At 42.0% G+C, this 25686-nt stretch overlaps 1 protein-coding gene across 4 annotated transcripts in view; it reads right to left on the bottom strand.

The window, feature by feature from the left end:
• Positions 1-25686, bottom strand: part of clcn2a (chloride channel, voltage-sensitive 2a) — a 60451-nt gene that overhangs the window by 20931 nt on the left and 13834 nt on the right. For all 4 annotated transcript variants that reach the window (XM_077222496.1, XM_077222613.1, XM_077222542.1 and 1 more), the window contains 5 exons: positions 14783-14936; positions 3561-3692; positions 772-900; positions 530-663; positions 357-434 (listed from right to left, as the gene is read on the bottom strand). In XM_077222496.1, the coding sequence (XP_077078611.1) occupies positions 357-434; positions 530-663; positions 772-900; positions 3561-3692; positions 14783-14936 (627 nt within the window). The remainder of the gene's footprint in view (positions 1-356; positions 435-529; positions 664-771; positions 901-3560; positions 3693-14782; positions 14937-25686) is intronic.

The raw sequence follows: 25686 nt of genomic DNA, 5'->3' as shown, positions 1-25686 counted from the left end.
AGATCAATAGTTAAATTAAAGTCAAATAGGCTCCTTTCATTTTTTTATAACTGAGAAGAGGGGAAGTCTGAAAATATCAGCTTCAAACTTGGGCTTTGTGCACAAAAGCACAAAATGTTGGAGCAAATTTGTTATCTAATGCAATGAAATTCATACACTTTTGAGTGTGGCTGTTGTGTGTTGACCACTGTATATGAGATTTTTAATTATTTGATTATAAATGATTTTATGTAAAGCATAATATGTTGTAATAATGTTTGTTAATGTTCTTAATGCAGGTTATTATAAAGTGTTACCAAAATTTGAAATGTCAGAAAGTTATTGACACAAGACAGCATCACTAGAAAGCCTCTCACCATGTAGATTCCTCCAAACAAGGCCATGAATTTGCTCAACAGAGCAGCACACAGACTGGCAACATGAACAAATGGTCCCTAAAGGATGCAAGAGGAGAAAGAAATAACAGATGTGATCACAGTATTTTAGCATTAGAAGGCTTATCTAGGATCAGATATCCCCTCTCACGCACCTCTTTGCCCAGAGGCATGCCACTTCCAAGGGCACAAGTTAAGCCAATCACTTTGGCAACAAAGGTTTTGAAAGTGAGGTACTCCTTCAGCACAACACCTCGGAGGATGGTCTTCATCTCTGGGATCCCAGAGCCTAGAGGAAGTAAAAGAGGAAAGGGGTTAGAAAGAGATCTGGGAACAGGTAAAGGCCATTTGGCTTAAGTTGATTACGTTAGCAACGGTCAGTGTGTGGGTATCTCACCCACTGCCTGTGGCGCCAGTATCTGTGTGAAGCCGGCAGAGAAAGTGATGAGAACTACTGGATAGGTGACCCAGGCCAGGTATTGCAGCAGAATGTTACTGTGCAGACCACCATACATCCACTTCTGTGCTGCAGACACCGACACACACCACATAATTACATCTCTGTAGACACATAAGGTGCGTCCCAAATTGCACACTTATGGACTATTCTATACTATTTTTAGTACAAATAGGGTGTTCGCATAGAAAAGTACAAAAAGACCTGGATAATGCACTTAGTTAACCAAAAAGCGTGTGGAATTTTGGACACTTCATACACTCAACATGCACTCAACTGTCCAAACTTCATACACTAGATGGTACAGCACATAGCAGGGGCGTTGCAGGGGCTTCTATTTAAAGGGATAGTTCACCAAAAAATGAACATTCTGTCAGTATTTACTCACCCTCATGTTGTTCCAACCCCGTAAGACTTTCGTTCATCTCCAGAACACAAATTAAGATATTTTTGAGGAAATCTGAGTGTTCTCACGCATGTGTCGTGGTGCTCTCGTGAACTCACGTCAGTGGCCCACACGGAAGAAAATCAATAGTTGAATAAAGTCGTTATTTTAGGGTTTTTTTGCGCACAAAAAGTATTCTCGTCGCTTGATAAACTTAAGGTTAATCCACTGTAGTCACTTGGATTTTAACAATGTATTTACTAACTTTTCTGGGCCGGCAGATGGAATTACCTTGCAGCCTATGAAGGAGTGATCCAGCTCTCAGATTTCATCAAAAATATCTTAATTGTTCCGAAGATAAATGAAAGTCTTACGGGGTTGGAACAACATGAGGGTGAGTACTTAATGACAGATAAATGAAAGTCTTACGGGGTTGGAACAACATGAGGGTGAGTACTTAATGACAGAATTTTCATTTTTGGGTGAACTAAACCTTTAAAGATGAGTCTGTCCATCATACTTTTACGACACACTCCCGGTCATGTTTTCTGGCGTTGGTTATTTAGGTTTGAGAGAACTAACATTCAGCAAATCAATGGTGAGTTTCAGTGTTCTCACTCTCTTTTTCTTTGTCATTTTAAATTTTTTGGCAGGCTGGATACTTTGCGTTAAATGCACTGCAGTAAAAACAGAGGACAATATATTCCTGTTTTCAAACACATTGTATTTTGATGTATTCCACGATCAAATTTCTACGTGAGGATTTAAGGTAACGAAAGAAATGATCTTTCCCTATTAAAAGAATTTCACAAGCTTGTGCTCATAATGATTACAATATAAGGATAGCATTTGAGAGTTTTGTATGTTCGCATCAACTTTGATAATAGACTATAAAGATTATACATATAGACTATATCGATTAGACTATATATCTATCTACATTTACATGTGCTCTGTTATTTTGTTGTTAAATTATTTCAATTCATTCTCATGCTTGATTCGACAGATGTCTTGGAATTTATACTGATACCTACTGGTGTGGAAGAAAAAGCAAAGGTTATTTAAATTTTAATTGGAGAAATGCCCAAAAACTGAATAATAATTAATAATAATAATAATTCTTTACATTTATTTAGCGCTTTACTCAGCATTCAAAGCCCTTTACATGGAAGGGGGGAATCTCCTCAACCACCACCAATGTGCAGCATCCACCTGGATGATGACAAGGCAGCCGTATTGCACCAGAACGCCCACCACACACCAGCTTACTGGTGGAGAGGAGACAATCAGCCAATCAGTTTATATATGGGTATGATTAGAGGGCCATGATGATGGACAGAGGACAATAGGCAAATTTGTCCAGAATGCTGGGGTTACACCTCTACTCTTTTTGTCAAAGAACATCCTGGGATTTTTAATGACCACCGAGAGTCAGGATCTCAGTTTAACGTCTCATCCGAAGGACGGTGCTTTTTGACAGTATAGTGTCTCCATTACTATACTGCGGCATTAGGACCCACACAGACCTCAGGGTCAGCGCCTCCTGCTAGCCTCACTAACACCTCTTCCAGCAGCATCCTAGTTTCCCCAGCAAAAGGGATGTAATCAAAAGTGTGCATTAATAGATAATTAGATAATTTTCAGCTGAATATGATCTCAGCGATCCCTCTAATGTTTCCCCTTATGATTAAAACCCACGAGGCACCACCGTGAAATGGGCAACCTACTACATGGCCCTGTCCTGTATGGCACACTTGAAGTGTATTAGTGCTCTTCTAGATTTGCAATGGTCATTGTTTGCCATTGGTAAACTTATGAGTCGGAAGTGTGCTTGTTATGCACCCTCAATGTTCTCTTCCTGACGCAGACTCCACAACACCAAAGTGTGGACTCGGAGGAAATACAGACCCAATGTAAAATAAAATAGGCCATTGATATCACTGGGGTCTTCATTTCATGTATGTGTAAATAATTTTGAACATATCTGTTAAAAGCACTAGTTTACATATATGTATATTTCTTGACCCTTCACTTCATGCACCTTTAGCTAATGCTGCAACATAAAAAAAGTTGCCCTTTATATGTGCCTTTTTGATAATTGACCGAACTGCCACACCCCCAGTCCTTGTAAATAAACTCATTATTTTGCAAAAAGAGGTCATTGAGTTGGCACCGATTCGTTCAGGCATTAATGCATCTTCCATCCCAGAATACACATAATGATGATACCTCACTGAAAAAAAACAATACTTGACTGATTAAATGACACCATCTGTACTTTCATGGGACCCTGTCAAGCAGAAAATTGTCTTTTTCTTTCTCTTCATTCTTTTCTCTCTCTCACCTTGCTGGCAGAAGGCAATAGTGTAGTCCATGGCCCAGCTGACCAATGCCATGAGAAGCCCCAGGAGGATGAGGAAGATCCAGTCTTCACCCACACGGGAAATCAGGAACTTCTTACACCGTGATGTACAGACTGCAGACAGACATTAAAGGGATAGTTCACCCAAAAATTACAATTCTGTCATCATTTACTCTCTTTTGTGTTGTTCCAAACTTGTTTGACTTGGTACATTTATAATAATATGCTGTTTGATCTTGTCCAAGCAGTTCTAAGTAATGAGCACCAAGACACTGAAACTTAAAAAAAGTTGCAAAAGCAACATAAAAAACAGCTTATATGCTATACTTTATACACTATCATTTTAAAGTTGTGGGTAAGATTTTTTTGTTTAAAAAAGTGCTCACCAAGGCTGCATTTATTTGACAAAAATACAGTAGAAAAAAGGCTTGAAACATGAAAGTGTGCTGTGGGTTTCGTGCTTTGCGCCCATCAGCCTAGATATATGGGCTACTTTTATGATGCATTTATGGTAATTGCAAGAGCAAGCAGAAACATTCTTTAAAATGTCTTCATGTTTGACTATTTTGGTTTCGTGAGATTGAGTAAATGTAGACAGAATTTTCTATTTTTTGAGTGATCTAATCCATTAAGCACCTATAACATTTCCCGTATTTCCTTTTCTTTACAGGTCAGTCTTTGTTCACAACATAGAGATCGGCTGTATGAAAAGGAAAGGAACAACCCAGAGAAATTACCTGAACCCAGCAGTAGGTGCACAGTATGCTTTAATGAAGTGAACAATTGCTCATAAAAGAGCTTGTTTTCCTGGATTCCCACATTTCCAGACTTATGAGAGTGTGAACAATTGTGCTATTGCATAGGTGGACAGGGTTGCTAGACAGGAAATGGCTTGTGTGAGTGAAAATAAGACGCATCTGAAAGACAGCGGAAAGGGAAGGGTCACGGCAGGTGATGGGACACCTCTGTGAACGTGACAGAGTCACTGCCACGCCAGCCTCAGTACCTGCTAAGTGGCTCTTCGCCCGGTTCCTCTGTGCGGGAGTTGGCACGTGGGCCGATTTGTCCACTGAAGTGGCACAACAGATGTCTTTGCTCTCAAAATAAACCCTGTAACAATCCACAACCGAGAAAGCAATAAGCCGAACCAAATTTATCGCAATTCAAGATGCATTTTGGAAATGCAAACCTGCAGTGCTTATCTCCAAACTGCGCCAGACAGAAGTGCTGAGATGCAGCATATTTTGACACTTAATTGGAGTTTGAGGAATAACCGTATAAATATGCAGAGCCCATGCTTCCCCACACAGGTTTTAGTGTCTTTGACAAGTGAGTCACAGGCCAGCAGTGGAAGTGACATCCTTATGTGGAATGCATGCATAATATACCAATGTATTATATATCCAAGATCTATTTATATTCCCAGAGCGAGTAGAAAGGTGTAGGAGGTTTGGTGAGAGGCAATAGTATCTGCCCTCACTCTGCCTGATATGACAAATGGTGCGGGATTTTCTACACTGATTCTCCGAGCAGTACTCACAATTTCCCACGAGGGCGAGCTGGTGGACTGCTGCCAGTTCTCTGTTTTCATCCACAGATCCAAAACAATTAGCACTGAAATAGACAGATTATGTCAGCTATAGAGGCAGGACTTCACTCTAAAGTTGCAGAAAGAACAAACTGCAGGATGCTGACAGCTTGTCGCAAATCTACCCCCCTCTGTCATCTTAAAATTCACAAATCAAGTCTAATTACACCAGGGAGAGCGGTATATGTTTATATACTCTATTCGGTATGGGCATATAGACTCTGATGCCAGATCTCACAAGACAAAACAAGCCCAAAAATGCGCCAACTCAAAATAAGCTTATTTCATTATGTGATTTGTTGTAGCATAAAGGCATAATTCATTTTCAAGCAAAAGTGTGTAAATATAAAGTGTTGTTTTATAGAGCTGTCATAATGAGAAACCACATTCAATGCAAAATATAAATATTATTTCTGCCACATATGTGCATTGCTAAAAACTGAGTGTCTTTTTATGTGCACTGAAAATGTTGTCAGGTAAGTTAAAAATCTAACCAGGCCATTTGAAAAATATGATCACTGTGCCAAACCCTGCTTGTATGAAATAAAAACTGACCCCCTAAATCAATCAATACATTTCTCTATTTTGCATTTACACATTATTGGTTTAAAGAAAGAGCTTGGACAGACAGAAACACTGGAGGAAAGTGATTTTTTTTGTAGACTGTAGGTTGGAGAAATTTCACAACCGCTATTAGCGAATCGTCATACCCTATTGCTATGCAGCTCAAACACTTGCAAACCCAAATATATGATTGGGTACTGGAAATAGGCCCAGAAATCACAAACCACAACAGCCCATTTTTATAAGTAAATTTATTTTAAAAGCATTTTATGATAAGCGGCCATAACAACACTACCTACAAAGGCAACATTTTAAAACATCATAATCACAATCCTGACCAAAGGGAAGGCATCCTATACTCCCAGTCAACATCCCTTCTTCTTTTGGACAAAACATCATATTTATCCCACATAAAAAACAAATGACAAAAAGCACTGTGACAAAAAATCCAACATGGTGGACAAGGTGAGTGAAATAATACACTGCATCTACCTTTCTCAATACGTAAAAGAGTTGAAAAAATCATTTAGTGTGGATAAAAGTGTATTATCTATTTCTGTGCGCTATGTATTTTAATAGAGAAGCACTGACTGCAATTTTCTTGGCTGATTCCGATTTCACATTTTTTTGTAAGTGTGACCTGCCGATACCAATTTTTCCTTTAAAGAACTATAATTGACAAATTGGCAAATGGTGGTCACACCAGATACTGACTGGTTTTCGGACCCCCATATACAGTAAAACTGCACATTTTAGAGTGGCCTTTTATTGTGGCCAGCCTAAGGCACACCTGTGCAATACTCATGCTGTCTAATCGGCATCTTGGTATGCCACACCTGTGAGGTGGATGGATTATCTCGGCAAAGGAGAAGTGCTCACTAACACAGATTTAGACAATATTTGTTAACAATATTTGAGAGAAATAGGCCTTTTGTGTACATAGAAAAAGTCTTAGATCTTTGAGTTCAGCTCATGAAAAATGGGGGCAAAAACAAAAGTGTTGCGTTTATAATTTTGTTCAGTATAGATCAGTGGTGCATGCGCTTTTGGTGTGACGCAAAACCTGTGGGATTTAGTAAAATGATGCGCAATACAATACGCAATACAAGCACTATTTAATCAAAGCAAATGAGATGAGAGAGGCGGGTGTGTGTCACTTTGCCGTCGGAGAGAAGAGAGGGAGAACGCGCAGCTGATACTATTGCCTGTGCCGCTGGCAACAAAATGGACCAGCTCGGAATCTGAAAGACATGAGACTGACCAGCCGGTTACCGGTCCGGGCTGATTATGCAGAAATTCGACCGATTCGATCGGTGCATCTCTATATTTTAATGCTTATTAGAGTATCATGTGGTTAGCTTAGCAACAAGCTAACAGCAAACTCTTATGGAGTCGGAAGTCAAGTTCAATGCAGAGAGCCAGCGCTGCATATGCAGAGCGTTTCAAATCAGTCACTTATGAGGTTTCATGATGGTTGGTATGATGCAGCTTTAGAACACCACAGCTATGTAGGCAGAATGCGTGTGGCAGCTCGCTAGGTTTTGGAACGGTACTAGATGGAGGAATAAAACAGAAATGAGACAGAGACACACACAGAGAGAGAGAGGGAGAGAGAGACATATGATGCCAGCTCTGTAGACCGGTGTGTAGGTAGTGAGCTGACAAGCCTCCAAACCCCTCAAACGCAGTCAAGGAGGATCAGAAGACCTCCGCTGCACGCTGTGCTGATAGATTTCTCATACTTTTCACACTCAACAGGGAGGCGGGAAGGATGATATAGAGACAGATGCTGTGTGTCTTTGGAGATTACACAAGGCCAAAAGAGCAGTCTATTTATATGACAAGAAACCAATGAGATACCTCATTAGCACTAAAAACATTGGACTGCGAGACACTGTTGCCTATTTAACAAGGACCCAACTTCTTTTAATAGTTTATCACAGAATTTCTATGAACGGCCACTGCTTTTGTTCAAAGCTCGCTTTTTTCCAGCCAATAATCTTATCCTACCATTAAATTGAAAAATAAATTGTTACTGGGTGAATATATTTTTCCCCTAAACTCAAATGTAACAGTCCATATAAGACATCCTTTGGTGATCAGTGATGTATTTCTAGATACAGATGCACAGGCACACACAAAGACACAGTGGCTCATTACAGATACACTGCACGTCTATGTGTCTCATCTATCACCCCTAAACAGCGCAGATTGATTATGCTCCCTGCTGGTGAATGGCGAGCACTGCACAGAGGTGCAGAGGGAATTGAACAGGCTGATAAATGCTGCAAGTTGTAGTTTACAGGCTAGACAACAGCAAACGTTCAGTGTCAATTCTTGAAAAATGATTGGGGGATAATATCTCCGCTATAAATGTGAAGACCATCAAGAAGCTTTTAAGATTCAGGTGATGGCCACACCTGTGGAATGTGCGTGACAGATTGATAAACAACGGCAGCTACACAAACTAGTGACAATTAATCACCAGTAGAGGGTAATCTATAAAGCAGGAGGTAAACCATCTTTCATGGAACCATTTTGGTCAACCAATGGTAAACCATTTTCATGGAAAAATGAAAATGTATAAAATCATTAGGATATAATGTTAGCAATAGTGATGATGTTCTGAAAAAAACAGCACTTTACATTCTGTTATAAATATTAAAAACAAGAACTCATACAGGGACATTTTTGCCATATATAGCTTTAAATTGGGAGTATTTTTTTATTAATTTTGGTGCAATCTTGCCCCAAGCCTCGATAATTTCTTACCATGGTGTGTGCGTGGCGTGATGGCAGGGATCTTTTTCGAGCACAAGTGGAGGCCCCCTCCGTTTCAAGTGAAATGGTTGAAACATAAAAAAGGGCGCTACTGCTGTCACGATTAGCCACACACTTCCTGGGTTGACTTGGACTACATTTCCCATCATACACCTCCCAGGACTGATTTCACCAAACACCTGCACTGCACTGATTAAACACACCTGCACTTCATTTACACACTCATAAAAGCCACTTCCACACACCACTTCTCTGTGAAGTATTGCATTGCCCCGGCTTTCAATTCCTAGTGTTATCTCTGTGTTTGCTGATCTGATTACTGACATAGGACTGTGTACCCCAACCTCTGATCGTTCTCTGCCTGTCTTGACCCGGATTGCTCTTTGGACTTAGCCTTTTGCTGCCTGCCCTGACCTTTGCCTGTGACCTCGTCTTGCTCTTTGCTCTCTTCGTTGATTCTGTCTGCTGTTGATTTACCCTGCCTGTTGACCATTCTCAATAAAGCTGCAAATGGATTCCTCTGCGTCTGCGCCATCGTTACAGAATACTTTGCCAAAATGAATTCAGCAGCACAACTGACCAATATGGATCTAATAGGTACCATCCAGGACCCGCTGAGTAAACTGACGCATGTCGCATCATTGAGAAATATGTGGAGGAGTTTATTTTTTATAGTCACCTCATTCCTGGTGATGATGCTATGGTAAAGGACTGTTTCTGGAGTGGACTAGACCAGGACATTAGCTCAAATTTACCAGAGGAAGATCCTAGCTGGACCCTGGCACAGTATATTGACTTTGTCCTGGAGTTTTGTGGATCCCCCTTCGCTGTAGGGAAGATGGAGGAGGATGTTATCACGACCGCACTGCCTGAGAATCTTCTCGTCACTTCAACCATCAAACTAGCCATAGCTTCGGTCTATGGGCATCCAGGACTGATGTCCACCATGGCACAGCTCCCGGTGATGTCAGTGCGAAGGGTCAAGAAGACCGTCGTTCCATGGTCCCGTCTCCCAGAGCCTGTCCAGCCAGAGCCTCGTCACGTCTCAGCAGAGCTTCCAGAGCCTCGTCACGTCTCAGCAGAGCTTCCAGAGCCTCGTCACGTCTCAGCAGAGCTTCCAGAGCTTCGTCACGTCTCAGCAGAGCCTCCTCACGTCTTGCCTGCCGATCCAGAGGCTGTTCACGTCATGTCTGCCGAGGCAGTGTCTCCGGACAAGATGGCCATGCCGGTGTCTGTCCCAGAGCCGGTGTCTGTCTGTCTGTCCCTGAGCCGGTGTCTGTCTGTCTGTCTGTCCCTGAGCCGGTGTCTGTCTGTCTGTCTGTCCCTGAGCCGGTGTCTGTCTGTCTGTCTGTCCCTGAGCCGGTGTCTGTCTGTCTGTCTGTCCCTGAGCCGGTGTCTGTCTGTCTGTCTGTCTGTCCCTGAGCCGGTGTCTGTCTGTCTGTCTGTCCCTGAGCCGGTGTCTGTCTGTCTGTCTGTCCCTGAGCCGGTGTCTGTCTGTCTGTCTGTCCCTGAGCCGGTGTCTGTCTGTCCCTGAGCCGGTGTCTATCTGTCTGTCTGTCTGTCTGTCCCTGAGCCGGTGTCTGTCTGTCTGTCTGTCTGTCTCTGAGCCGGTGTCTGTCTGTCCGTCTGTCTGTCCCTGAGCCGGTGTCTGTCTGTCTGTCTGTCTGTCCCTGAGCCGGTGTCTGTCCGTCCCTGAGCCGGTGTCTGTCTGTCTGTCCCTGAGCCGGTGTCTGTCTGTCTGTTTGTCTGTCTGTCTGTCCCTGAGGCGGTGTCTATCTGTCTGTCTGTCTGTCTGTCCCTGAGCCGGTGTCTATCTGTCTGTCTGTCTGTCCCTGAGCCGGTGTCTGTCTGTCTGTCTGTCTGTCCCTGAGCCGGTGTCTGTCTGTGTGTCTGTCTGTCCCATTACAGAGGGACCAGCGTGCTCAATGGGAGGCTCCACCGGCTGCGATGTGATAGAGGAGTGAGGGGCCCACAGGGATTGGTTACAGCGCAGGGAAGCCTCACTATGATCCTCTGATCACCGTTGTTCCCTTTCGAGGGAACTCAACACTGCATCGAGAACTTGACACTTTGGGAACGCTCCCTTAGCGTGCTCCTCTGAAGTAAGAATGAAACTATTCCAATCCTGATTGGCGTTGCGTCCTGACGTAACATGTGACGGCATAACCGGAAGTACAAAGGTGACGCTGAAACACACACATACCAGCTATCCCTCTTCAGCAAGCGCTCTATGTTGAAACTGTCTGTCCTATTTACTGTTGTCGGTCCTTGAAAGTATGGCGAGTGAACAATTTACGAGATGTGTGCACCCCTGTCCTAGATTTATTACGGGTAGAGACACGCATCCGTTATGTGTAAATTGTTTGGGAGTGCAGCACGCACAGGCAGCTCTCGAGGGAGCTGCTTGTGAGCCCTGTGAACACTGTGAAGCACTCCCACTAAGAGTGCTGTGCTCCCGCTTGGCTATTTTTTTCTAAAGATGGCCAAGCTCGCGATCCTTGCGGTTCAGGTCCTGCGTCTGTTGAGGCAGCGCGGAGGCTTAGATCGTGGGGATCGCAGAAGGATCTAGCAGATGAGAACGAGACTGCCGAGGCACTTTCTCGTTCGTCATCTGCGGATTCTATAACGCTCGCTCATGGTGCAGAAGCCCGCGCTGCGGCTTTCTCTGCCCGTGACGAGTGCCCGGTGCTTGAGCTGTCTGCTTCGAGGAAGTGGATGTGCTCAGCATCGGGTGCGCGGAACATGAGTCTCACTCGCCAGCTCATGTTCCCGCTTATGAGGAACTGGTGGAGGTTGTAACGCGTGCTGTGAGTCACGGGGTGTATGTCTGTCTCTGAGCCGGTGTCTGTCTTTCTGTCTGTCTGTCCCTGAGCCGGTGTCTGTCTGTCTGTCTGTCCCTGAGCCGGTGTCTGTCTGTCTGTCTGTCTGTCTGTCTGTCTGTCTGTCCCTGAGCCGGTGTGTGTCTGTCTGTCTGTCTGTCCCTGAGCCGGTGTCTTTCTGTCTGTCCCTGAGCCGGTGTCTGTCTGTCTGTCTGTCCCTGAGCCGGTGTCTGTCTGTCTGTCTGTCTGTCCCTGAGCCGGTGTCTGTCTGTCTGTCCCTGAGCCGGTGTCTGTCTGTCTGTCTGTCTGTCTGTCTGTCCCTGAGCCGGTGTCTGTCTGTCTGTCCCTGAGCCGGTGTCTGTCTGTCTGTCCCTGAGCCGGTGTCTGTCTGTCTGTCTGTCCCTGAGGCTGTGTCTGTCTGTCTGTCCCTGAGCCGGTGTCTGTCTGTCTGTCTGTCCCTGAGCCGGTGTCTGTCTGTCTGTCTGTCTGTCCCTGATGCGGTGTCTGTCTGTCTGTCTGTCTGTCCCTGAGCCGGTGTCTGTCTGTCTGTCTGTCCCTGAGCCGGTGTCTGTCTGTCTGTCTGTCTGTCTGTCCCTGAGCCGGTGTCTGTCTGTCTGTCTGTATGTCTGTCTGTCTGTCCCTGAGCCGGTGTCTGTCTGTCCCTGAGCCGGTGTCTGTCTGTCCCTGAGCCGGTGTCTGTCTATCTGTCCCTGAGCCGGTGCCTGCACCGGCCTATGACCCCGTAACTACTAGAGATGCACCGATTGATCGGTGACATATTCTGTCAGTCTGCCATATTCCGATTTTTTTGCCGGTCAATCGCGCAACATCAGCATCACAAATGCACATGGAATGCACATGTAGGAAACTTCGTGAATTACGCCCTTTTCACACCGCAAGCGTGAGCAGCGCGGGTTTTTTTTCCCGGCGTGCATGTTAATCAATGAGTGCATTCACACCGACAGCAGGAGCAGTGCGTGAGTGTCGAGCAGGAGCGTTGCGTGATCAGCAGTGAAGCGGGGTTTCTGCAAGGCTATATTTATTTTATTTTTATTTGCTATTTATATATTATTTTATTGCCATTACCTGTTTTCATACAGAAGTTTAGTTTCCTAATTAAGTAAATATCACTTTTTTTTTTTGTTGAATACATGGAAATGAAAATGGTTCTTCCATACCATAACTTAGATATGTGTGATTTTCCCACACCAGAAGGAATAATTCATATAGTTCTATTTTATTTAATTTGTTCAAAAAATGTTCTATGTAAAATGTTCTATTAAAGAAAAGATAGAAAATAAATATTTGTGTTTGCTGTAAAGTGGTTAGAAAAAATGAAATCGGAATCGGCTAAAATCTGTATCGGCACGCCAAACTCATGAAAAATCGGAATCGGCATAGAAAATTGTAATCTGTGCATCTCTAGTAACTACCCCCAAGAAATTTTTTGGTGGGGGCAGTAGGTCCTCGCCGTGGCAGCCCAGGGGCCCACGGCCACCAGAAACATCCTCACCGCCGTGGCCGCCCGCAGGGTCTTCTCCACCCTGGTCGTCTGCACAGCCGGCTCCGCCCACACTCCATGACCCAGGTCCGCCCACTCTCCACGATGGGACCACTGCATGCCCTGGTCCCGTTCCCCTGCATGGACCTGGCCCTCCATCCCTCCCCCAAGACCACCTTTACTTCACCACCCTCCTGAACTCTTGTGTTGTTGTTTTTTGTGTTTTTTTTGAGCGTCTGGAAGCCGCTCTTAAAGGGGGGGCTCTGTCCTTAAAGGGGGGGCTCTGTCACGATTAGCTACGCATTTCCTGGGTTAACTTGGACTACATTTCCCATCATATACCTCCCTGGACTGATTACACCAAACACCTGCACTGCACTGATTGCACACACACCTGCACTTCATTTACACACTCATAAAAGCCACTTCCACACACCACTTCTCTGCAAAGTATTGCATTGCCCCAGCTTTCAATTCCTAGCGTTTATCTCTGTGTTTGCTGATCTGATTACTGACCTAGGACTGTGTACCCCAACCTCTGATCGTTCTCTGCCTGTTTTGACCCGGATTGCTCTTTGGACTTTGGCTTTTGCTGCCTGCCCTGACCTTTGCCTGTGACCTCGTCTTTCTTTTTTTCTCTTTTCGTTGATTCTGTCTGCTGTTGATTTACCCTGCCTGTTGACCATTCTCAATAAAGCTGCACATGGATTCCTCTGCGTTTGCGCCATCTTTACAACTGCCCCTTCGCAACGAACTCTTCTCCGATTTGGATGATGTGTTCAAGGGCATGAGGGCATCCCTCTCTTTTAGCAACCTGTCACTAGCATGAGATCACAGCGATAGCAAACAACAACAATCCAATCAATTCCTGATGGACAAAAAAATCAACTCCTGCCCAACATTTTTTCTTCTCAGTATTGTTTTTATTAGTTTCATTAAGAACAACAAAAGTTAACAAACATAAACAACCATATCCATCACATCATTATGTATGAACATGCAATGGGAGTCAAGCCCGAATTCTCTTTCCAGTAACCATAGCAACAGTGACTGAAGTAATATCAAAGATGGCACCATCCATAAAACTGAATCACTTTTGACACGACAAGAGTCTAATCGAGTTCATTCATCAAATCTTCATCAACCGACAGCGTTGTTTATATCTGGGTGGAGAGCGGAGCATTTGAGTCACGCGTAGAACACAAAACTGATGGGAGCAGCACCGGTGGAGAACAGTGGTTGGATTTTGCAAAATGGAAAATTTACTGGTAATAAAATGCGGTTGTCATTCCATAAATAACTGAACTGTGTGTGAATGCAACTTTATTAAGGACTCAAACCGTATTCTGCTGCTGTGTGAACATGGCCTAAATCATATTACCATAATCATAATTAAAATGCTAAAAAAAACACTAAAAATAAAGATGTAAATCATTAAACTGACATCATACTTTTGGGTTACAGAAGTACTAGAGGTACATATTAGCTTAGATAGGAGGGCCTTTGAATTTGGCCTTGGAGTCAAGAAGGTTAAGAACCACTGTGTTAGAAGGAGAGGAAAGTACGGCTGTTCCAATTCTGCAGGAAAAATGTCCATGCAAAGTTCTGCTGTCGCTGATTCCATGAGGGCCTGACCAAGAGTGTAGATGCATCTCAGCAGCCAGAGTAAAGCTCTGATCTTCAGTCCATTCCCTCCCATTTATCTCCAGCAATAGCCTCACCTAATCCCCAATTCCAGCACATCCTAACTAATTCTAACACATTAACAACTAACTCTTTCGCCTTTGTGACCCGTCTCCTCTTTCATTCCCTGCTGCCCTTCATCATTGTGGATTTGCTGGCTCTTCTTTCCTAGCTTTGCTTTGTAGCCACCACTGCAAATAGCAAGCTATGACGTTCACAGAACAGCCAGCAAGCAGTTGGCACACACATATGTATACAACACACCAACCTTGACACTTGGCACATGGATTCTTCTCATACTCCAGCAGTTCTGGAGCCTGGCCGCGCACACTGGTGGTCCTTCGCAGCGCTCCATCCTCACGCAGACGAGCTGCCTCTTCTTTGGCATAGGCCCCCAACTCCTGTGTATAGCGTCCATACATCTGAAAGTGAGACAGGAGTGAATGAAGATGTTACCTGGGAAGGAAATGAAGGAAAAACAAAGCCGAGAAGTGCTTCACTGAAATTATGTCAGACTTAACAGGCTGTTCAAAAACCCTTTAAATACATTGAGGTAGTCTGTCAGTTTCCTGTCCCTGAGCAGCATCCCTGAAACATTCCTGCTTCACTGAAATGGTGGTATTTGTGAGATTTAAACTTAAGCATCTATGTTTGGCCTAATTGGGCCATAGAAACATCCTTGTGACTGTTGATTCACTTCGTATTCCTTTGGGGAAAAGGTCCACCTGACTTACAAGACTACAAGAGTTATGAATTGTTCATGTTGTTGTTGTCTCATGCACATGTTCTTCAATCTTTCATGGAGGGCTGTAACTCTTCTATAGTTACTGTGAGCATTTTAGTGGTCTCCTTAACATACAGATTCACAGCTGTTACACATTTTTAAAAAATACAGAGTTTACTTTTCTTCAAGGCATGTTCAATGCTTTGGAAATGTCCTACATACTTGCCCCGACTGCTATTTTATATGGACCTAGGCACAGTTCTGCTTTGAAAGTGCCTTTGCCCTGATGCTGATATGTTTTCTTTAGAACTGCACAGAGATGCTCCCACACACACCAAGGTGTGCTTTATTTTGATTCACGTACCTCATACCTCAGATGCAGACACACAGATTCCAGTAAAGGTAATGTGCAATTTCTGGCTTGTTGCACTGGTTAGATTAATGATAATTTACCTGTTAAAGCAAGGCATTAAAAGCTTATTTATTCAAATATCAGATTTACAAACATCAGTATAAAAATCAGATTAAACAACTGATATAAACTCTGCACATTCCAGACAGACTTTGCTGTAACTTATTCTGCATTTTGCTTTCCAAGTAGGATTTTTTCAAAGACACCAACTGTCTCATTTCAAAGGCTCCAAAGGTTGCATTTGTCAGCCACATACATTATGGAGGCTGCTTCATTTCAGAAAAGTAACCATTACATTCCAAAGTAATGGTTAATTTACATTACACATGGAACTGGATTCATTTACATTACATTTACATTTATTCATTAAGCAACCGCTTTTATCCAAAGCGACTTACAAATGAGAACAAAAGAAGCAGTGAAACTAACAATAGGACAACAATATGCAAGTGCTATGACCCAATGGATACATTGAAAAACAAACAAGTTATGTTAGTGAGTCATTGAATCATTTACTTAACCACTTAGTTCAAAAACACTGATTTGTTTAGGAATGAAACACCACTATTGTGTGTTGCTTGGATATGCTCAACGGTTCTAGACATACTAATAGTCAATAATGTTATTTTCAGTGCTTCAGGGATGAGAAATTAATTCCCTCATGTAAGTCAAAATTGTGTGCATTTAGTGTTTGGGCCTTTTATCAGCAATGTCCTGAAAATCACAGTTATTCTGTTTAGCTTGACAGTGTGATTGGAATTATAATCAGTTTGACAGATTTCAGCAAGCTCACTCTCCTTATTTGTGAGTTACATGATTTTCTATGTTAATTTCAGTATAATATAAATCAAAATATTTGTACTTACAAATAAAAAAAGATTAAGTTCAATGCCGTCATAAAAGTAAATGTAAAAAAAGTCAAATGCAGGTAAATATCTCTTATAGAAACTATAAATGAAGTGCTATACTGTGTCTGCAATTTTTAAGCAGAAAAAGAAGAATAGATGAAATGTAAGCTTTTTCTAAGAAGCTGAATACGAGGTGTATTTCTAATCTCCTGGGGCTTTACACATTAAAGCTATCAGTGTTAGAAACAGTGCTGGTTAGCTGTTTCACAGAGATATAGGAACATAATACACCATCAGAATTTAAACTACTTTCTCATTTTGCTGCATTGAGCTGTGATTTGTGGTAATGTCAAATTGTGACGATTCGCCTGAGCAAATCAAATACTTTAAAACAGTATGGTTTGTTCTGTGAATGATTTTTCATTTTTTTTTTACTGAAATCTATACTTTTATCCTCAGACTGCCCAGCACAAATTTTCTCAGGCGATCTCGAGGAGAATGTGGTTTAAAAGAGCAGTGAAATTGTTCTTCTCCTCTAAACACAAATTATGGCTTGTTATTTGATAAAGAAGATGTTTGTTGTTTTGTTTTGTGTTGTTTCTCCAAAATCCATAATCTATCAGTCTGGATAATAACTGTAAAGTTATAAGTTCAGTTCAATATACAGGGCTTTCAGGGACACCATAGGAGACATATTGAGGGCACTGCAAAATATTCAAGATACAAATTTACAAAAGGGTTGTTACTGGTCTACAAAAGTCCCTGTAATTTATGTTTTTAGCCATAGATCATAGCATTAGGATTTATGTCTGAGATTCTAAGTATATAAATAATATGAAAGAAATAAAGGAACATGAATTATAACAGATGAAGATCACACACAGGAATTATAACAGATGAAGATCACACACAGGTTGTTCTTGAAAAGCTAAAACTACCGATGACGAGTGAATTTTTACCATTTGTAAATATTTCTTAACGCTCATTAAAACTAGATTTTGTATTATTTTGCCAAAATATTTGATCACTATGACATTTATATTATTTAGCTGTTTTTCATTGCATATTTGTGACAAACAATGTAGGTCATTGTGTCACTTGCAGCATCATGCACAAGATGTGCCAGCCTCAGCTTCTGTTCATTTTTAACACGGGGAGTAATTGACATTATGTGATGCCACATATACAGTAGTTCTGGAGAACAATGAACACAGCCAAAAACATTTTCTAATTTTAAAATTGTTGGATTTAATCACTATAGTTTAAATTACGCATATCACACATCAGTGATGTTCAGAGACTCTCCTTACAATTCCATTTTTTACTAACCGTTTTATTTACTTGGCAAACCCAATTTTAGCTTGCATTCGGTTAATCTTGGACCCTGACTAGAGATCTGATTAAAGTGTAAATCAATTTTACATTTTTCTTTTTACACCAGAAATTGGGGAGTCTGTCCTTTCAGCCAAACCACTGCAAACTTACAATAATACTTTCAACAGTTTTGTATCCTACAGTTGAATTCATATTTTGTTTCATCCTGAAAAGATTTTGTCCTCCAATATTGTGTGGGTGACGTAAGGGGGTATTTTGAGTCCATCCCACCCATTGTCCTCTGCCTTTCCCTATTCCTTTCTTCTCCCATCCCTCATTCTTACAGTCAGCTGCTCCCACACAGGCACATGCCCACGGTGCTAAAGATGGAGAGACGGGAATATTGGCAGGTCTGTTGTGTAGCGCCACAATCCCTATCTCCCACTCCCTCCTCCTGTTTCTCCCTCTCTCTGTTCTATAAACACATGGCACTCTGATCTGAGGAGCTCTGCCGCCACCGGCACATTGAGATGAGCATCACGATTCCAGCAGACTCTCTCTTCGCTCGCATGAGCAGTTGCAGCTCATAGAGAGATAGCAAAGCAGCCCAGCACAGATTGATCCATGCTGTCCTCTGCTCTGTCTGCCTCTTTTCACACAACATTTGCACCCCTTTGTCACTCATTCTAAACATCTACCCACCTGAAGCCGTCGCCCGACACGCGACGCCTAATCGCACCAAGTCATCGTCTTCATCCACTTGGCACCCGTCCATCCTGGACAGCTTGATATATTAGTCTGGCTCAATTAAACTCTCCCAGCATTTCCAAACAGTGACATTTAACCTTAGCAACACAAGCTGTCACATTCAATGACCTGCTGCGACCAATCAAATTGTACGTCCGGAAGTGCGACGCTCCTATCACAGGTGAGCTCCTGACCTCTCCTAGAAAATAGGAAAAGGGTTTAGGCGACAAGCTGTGAAAAACAAGGTTTACCCAACAGATGCTGCCTCATCGCATCATACTCAACCCCATCAACACTTCAGAGCACACTTACTCCATACAATGAGCCTTTAAAGTGTTTCCCTTCAGTATTCGATTCTGCTTTCCCCCTTTGACTGGAACTGAGCCAGAGACACTGAGTGTTTCTCATATATCACGACTGTGATATTTATATCAGACATTTAAATACACATAAGTACCAGCATAACAACATTTATAGTTTGTAAAATACACACTGATGTCAATGTAAGTGGCAATAATAATTTCAAACATAATTTGACGACAACTTTTTATGTGCACTGTGTCGATAACAAAAAATACGTCACGGGGTCTGTTGGTGAGCCAGAATAGAACTAGTATACGGGAAGTATACTTTCGGCTTGATAGTTAATGATATTTGTAAAATAAAATAAAACAAAATGCCTTTAAAAATATTTTTGTAACTTTTTTAAAAAAGTATTAAGATGTGCATATGCTATTCCACGCCTAAGGAAAATGTTAAAAACAAAATTATAAAATTTGCTATTTACTTTATGGTTACAGCACAATGCATGGGTACTATTAGATGGGTGCTATTATGCTTTTTTACATTTTCTACTTTAATTAGTGTGTAATGTTGCTGTTGATCATGAAAAAGGTCTGCAATGTTACAAAGCACAAAGTCCACTCCAAAGGGACTTATTCTCTAAATTAGTAAGCATTAAATACATTTTAAATTTAAATAATTTCCGCCCAAGTCATAAAAAAAGAGGGTGAGGCTGGGTTGAGATGTGCTAGTAGTGTGTTAAAACTCAGGATTATAAGGGACCTGACATAACCAAAACCCATCGTTGACCAATCACAACACACTGGTCCAGCCAACCAATCAGAGCACAATGCACTTTTCAGAAAAAGGGGCTTCAAAGAGACCAGAACTAAATAGAGTGTTACTGACAGACTAGGAAGAGGGGTGTTGCAATAGTGTTAAATATGTGAAAAAATAAGGTGTTTTTTTAACGTTCAAGCATTTAGTAGACCCAAATAGGGCATAATAGAGGTCCCCTTTGAATTTATTTCTTGAAATGGGTAAAAATGTGTTTTTGATACCAAATGAAACCTACATGAATACAAAAAGTGAGTTTCTAAGAACTTGTAACGTATTTTAATTTTTCCTCTTTATCAAGTAGGGGAGACGATTGAAACGCAGGACGGATGAAACATTGAGATTTCCTTGAAAACCACTCACGTCATGTATGTCTCAAATTTCGTCAGCAGGTACAGCACGCAATGCCGACCAGACCCGCGAAAACATTTCTTCTTTATGTCATGCCGTTTTAAAGTTAGAGCAGGAAAGCGTTTTTTGAGTGAGGTAAATTAATTATTTTGTGTGGTAATTTTTTTTTACTGACAAGTTGTATTTGTTTCATGTGTCATTGTAATGATAATACGGCAGGTGTATTAGCACTGCAACACACCCTCAAGTGTGCATTATCAGAGTTAAGTTTAAGTGCAAAACAGGTTTAACTGGCAGGTTCATCCGTCTCACCTGTGTGTTTCAATTGCCCCGCTCATGCGGGACGATTGAAACAAAGCACAACTACCCATCAAAGTCAATTTTTACTTAAATCATTCTATATTTGTACCGAATAACACATGATACTAAGAGAACACATATGAGAGTTGTTGGTCACAAAAATCTATCTGTAACTTTATCTTAGAAAACGATGTTTATCTGAAAAGTGTTTCAACTGTCCCGGCTCTCCCCTACACTCTTATATGTCATTGACCTGTAGGCCTACATTTATTGGTACACAGCTAGCAAGTATGCTAATCAAATAGACTCACAGGCACACAAGCTCAAGGAATATTTCAGGTGGATAGGAGTGGCCTGTGGCAAAGATCTCTCTGAAGGGTTTTGGAGTGTAAATGGAACCTTTTACCACTTCTGCCTCAGAGCCTGTCGCCAGCCGTCTAAGAGCATCAAGTGCCCTGTCCTGTGTCGCTAAGGCAGGTGCGCCACTCCAATGCAGGCTGAATGGGATGTAATAGCCACCACAATTAAATAATGCTGTATACTGCGAAATATTTGCTATCCATTTGGATTGCTGCTTGTCAGACTGTGCAATATGACCCCAAGAGATCTTCGACGATGTCGTTGGACATCGATGGACGTTTTACAGTCCCTATCACATTCTGACATCCTCACTGACATGCAAAATTAAAATGGGCTGCTCAAGCCAAAGCAAGATCTTTTTTCTTTCAAGTGTCTGGAGTCTCTGGCTAGTCTAAATATAACGTTCTTCAAAGCAGACACAAGATCATTTTGATAGAAGATAACTTGAAGGCAAAAAGACATTTGTCTTAACCCTTTCATATAAACAAGTATTTTCCACCAAACATCTCTATTCTTCTCTCGGTCTCTTTAGGTATATACAGTGTTGGGGAGTAACGGAATACATGTACCGGCGTTACGTATTCAGAATACAAATTATGAGTAACTGTATTTCGTTACAGTTACAATTTAAATAGTTGGTATTTAGAATACAGTTACATTGATGAAATCGATGGATTACATGACGATACTTCTCTGTTTCACGAGTTTATTCGCTCTCTAAATAAATTAAGGCAACTCCATGCATTTCCCAGAGGCCCCAATATGAAAACGAAATAATGTGCGGTTTGCGTGATCAGTCACAAAGGAGTCGGAAGAGGAGCAGCGGGAGCTAGAGGTAGAGATGGAGCAGGAGCAACAAAGCCAGGGCAAGAATGCGTTTCTATCTTGGAAATTCAAACATCATTTCACATTCAAGAAAGAGAAGGGAGAACAAATATAACTGTGCAGTGCAGTGCAACTTCTGCTTGCAAGCAACCATCCTCCTTTTAGCGTCCAAAGACTCAACCTCCAACCTGAAGAAGCATCTTAAAGTTATTATTATAATTTTTTTAATTTGCCAGGGGTAGTCGTCTGCTGTAGTTTTACTGGTCACCTTGCTATTTATAGTTGTATCAGGTAGGCTACTAGCTATAGGGCTGTAAGGATATGCAATATGAAACCGAAATCGCGACACAGGTTCGTGGATCTGAGTAAAATATGTGTAAGAAGGCAGAATCACGACACTCACTTTCCAATTCCCAGAGTTATCCTACCCGTCCAGATCCAATGCTAACACATGCATCTTTAAATTACTATTAGTATTATTTGAAGTTAACATTATAAAATACGTAGACCTACACCACAAACCAGTTGAGGAATAATTCTTTAAAATTGAGCAATTCCAGGACGTAATCATTTGCAGTCAAAATTTGAAATATACATTCTCAGAAAATGCGTTTAATTCCAATATATTGAAATGTCTGTTTATATATCCATACTCCCTTAATAAAGGAGTCCAGACATTAGAAAAATATCTGTATACACATGCGTTTTATATTTAATATGGGAAATAAACATGCGTGACACAAAAAATATTTAACTTTTAGTCCAAATATTTTTTAATAGGCTAGGCCTACTTCTGTGAATTAGGCTACACTGCGAAAACCAAAAGTAAAACCCAGACCGGATGAAGAAGGGTTGGCTCTCCACAGAACATAAAATATTCATTTTATTTTATTTTTCTTGTTCGCATTTATGAGGAAAAAACAGTGTTAGGCGGAGGTGACCACTCCGTAAAAGCGGCACTAAAAGACTGCTTTAAAACTTCCACAGAGACATCAAACAGATGCACAAAGCCTTTATTTAAAGTGAATTTCGATTGGTATTAATTGTATCTAAATTTGAATCAATGTTTTATCAACCAATTGCCTGGATTTAAAAAATAAGAAGTATTTATAGCAGACAATATACATCAGGGCACGGAGGCGCCAGCGCGTGAACTGGGGCTCGTCTCATAAATGAACCGAAACTTAGCGTATAAGGTAGGCTAGCCTACCTGCCTCACAGACATGTCTACTTTTAAACAGAACAATTCATAACAAAAGAAAACAGACTGCTCTCTGTTTATGTAATCCATATGAAATGTGCATTTCTCTCCGGCGCGTTCACTAGGCTGCTGCGAAGATCGCGAGTCAGCATCGTCAACTTAATCTTTGCAGCCGACACTAACATATTCAATCATTACTTTTGCCGGGTCTTTGATACAGCTTTTAGGTGCTTTTGGCAGCGCCACCCTTACATGTTACATGTACGAGTCACCACATCTCCGCAGCGGTGACCGCAACATACACTATAGTCTTTGTTCTTCTATAGGAAATTATAGGCCTAATATATTGCACTTTCAGGGAGACATGGGCCTATAACACATTCAGCCAGTTGGAACATGCAGAAATACACACCAGCATAGACCTGTTTAGTAAGCAGGATGTGATGACCGCATTCCTACACTTATTCAATGCAATAATGTGGAAGTAATCCAAGTATTCACAATACGTTACACAGATTGAGTAACGTAACGGAATACGTTACAAATTACATTTTTGGGCATGTATTCTGTATTCTGTAACGAAATATGTTTTGAAAGTATCCTTCCCAACACTGGGTATATAGTAGGGAATACCAGGTACACACACACACGCGCAGATAACGCCATCAATTGCTGTGCTCCAATTTGTTTGTTAATAGATGGGTGTCATAAAAGAAGTCAAACCAGAGAAATGTGGCCCACATATTTTGACATTACCAGAACTCATCCAGATAAGATTAATCGCAAAGGCCATCACTGAGTATGTCAGGGATAGTTTTAGGGATAGATGTGCTTTGATCGACTTCCAAAAAAATTTACCCATTGACTCCCATTATAGAGCTTGGAAGAGCCAGGACATTTTTTTAATATTACTGTGATTGTGTTTGTCTGAAAGAAGAATGTCATATTCACCTAGGATGGCTTCAGGGTGAGTAAATCATGGGCTAATTTTCATTTTTGGGTGAACTATCCCTTTAAGACTGCAGATTCTGCATTACAACTTATTTGTTTTTACGATAAAACAATTTTTTTGACAGAATAAACTTGCCAAAATCCTAAAAAAGTGTCTTCAGCTTAGCTAACTGTACAATGAACATGGGAAACCAATAACAAGCCCATAAAAAATGAAAAGCATGCATACACTGTAAAAATGTAATTTATTCCTATGATGGGAAAGCTGAATTTCCAGTCTTCAGTGTCACATGATCCTTCAGAAATCATTCTAATGTCCTGATTTGGTGCTGCTCAAGAAGCATTTCTTATTATTTTCAATGTTGAAAACAGTCGTGCTGCATAATATATCTCAGGATTCTTTGGAAAGTTCAAACAACAGCCTACCTGAAACAACAATCTTAAGCAAAATTGCAAATGATGTACTGTCACTTTTGATCAGTTTAAAGTGTCCCTGCTGAATAAAAGTATCAGTTTCATTCAAAAAAGACTAAACATCTTACTGACCCCAACGTTTTGAAAGGTTGTGTATACACAGCTCTAGTTCTCTTACGAGAGGTTCTCTCGTATTGCGTAAGTTTAGCTTATGCTACGGGAAAGATTCATCTTCTCGAGATACTGAAGCCAAAAATTATCCTTAATTTTGTATAACTTGTCAACGCAGTGCAGCAGCTAGCAGACCTAGAGCGTCTTTTTAAAGATGCCTCGCACTTCCTGCGGCTCGTGTAAAGCCCCGCTCAGCGCCGGAGACCGCCACCTGATCTGCGCTCTCTGCCTGGGCCTGGAAGCTCTGTTACCCCTTTTCCACCAAAGCGTTTTGAGAGCCGGTTCGGAGCCGGTGCCTGCGCGCGAACCAGTTCTTTGTGTTTCGACAGCCAAAGAACCGGTTCTCGGCCAGGAAAACTGGTTCCAAAGCGGCACCAACTCTTTGCTGGACTAGAACCAGAGAACCGTTCTTTTACCACGTCAGGCTTACGTCGGGGGCTGGGGGCGGGTTTAGATGTGTCCTAAACATATTTTCTGACCGCAAAGCCAGGAGAAACATTTGCAGAAACACGATGTAGTCCGCCATTGTAATTGTTATGCTTGAAGTTGGCGCAAGCGTTTCTAGCTTTTTTAAAAAAAAATTTATTGAAAACATTATGTAAGCAAAGAAGAAAACAGTCACAAAATAGAACAAATAAACGGAGAGAAAAAAAAGACAAGACAGCTAGGTGTACATAACTAATCAGAAAAGATTACATATCAAAGGAAAAGATTAAAAGACTTACATATTTCAATTGTTTTTAAAGCCTTCTTGGTTCACGAGTTAGAGATAATCCCAAAGTAATGTTGTACTTGCAAGCGTTTCTAGCTGAGACGTAAAGCGACGTACACAGTGACGTAACGACGTCGTTCGCTGGGCGCTCTAGAAGTGGAAAAACAAACAGGTTCTGAGGAGGTTCGCAAGTTGAACCAACTCCGAACCAACTTTGAACCAGCACCAGTTCCGAACCCGTTCTTTTTTGGTGGAAAAGGGGTATGTGAGGAGCTTCCGCTGTCGACCCTGCGGGGTCGACTCGAAGCATTCAACACCACAGCGGTCACTCCGCCTCCTGTGGGACCGCACAGAAAAAAGCGCCGTTCCCTGAGACAGCCGGAACCTGTGGCCACAGCGACGCGCTCGCCGGAGAACCTCCCTCGAGCCTCGCTCTCGCCTTCCCCACCTCTCCTCACCGACGCGCAGCTGCCGCTTACGAGCCTCACTGCCGTCACTTTGGAGGATGAGTCGGTGGGACATGTCACAAAAGACTGCTGCTCTATCCTGGCATCAGACAGCGAGGAATGGTCGCTTCACTCCGCCTCCTCGTCAATCCAGGAACCCGCCCGTACCCGCGCTGGAGCTGACGCGGAACTTATGCGCCTGCTGACGCAAGCGGTTGACCGTCTCGGGCTCGAGTGGTCGCTGTCGAAGGAACCCGCGCCGAACAGGCTCGACGGC

This window comes from Siphateles boraxobius, unplaced genomic scaffold (assembly GCF_051911475.1).
Source record: "Siphateles boraxobius isolate OS27281-9 unplaced genomic scaffold, OSU_SipBor_1 1, whole genome shotgun sequence".
NCBI lineage: Eukaryota > Metazoa > Chordata > Actinopteri > Cypriniformes > Leuciscidae > Siphateles > Siphateles boraxobius.
This window is presented reverse-complemented; position numbering and strand designations above follow the sequence as displayed.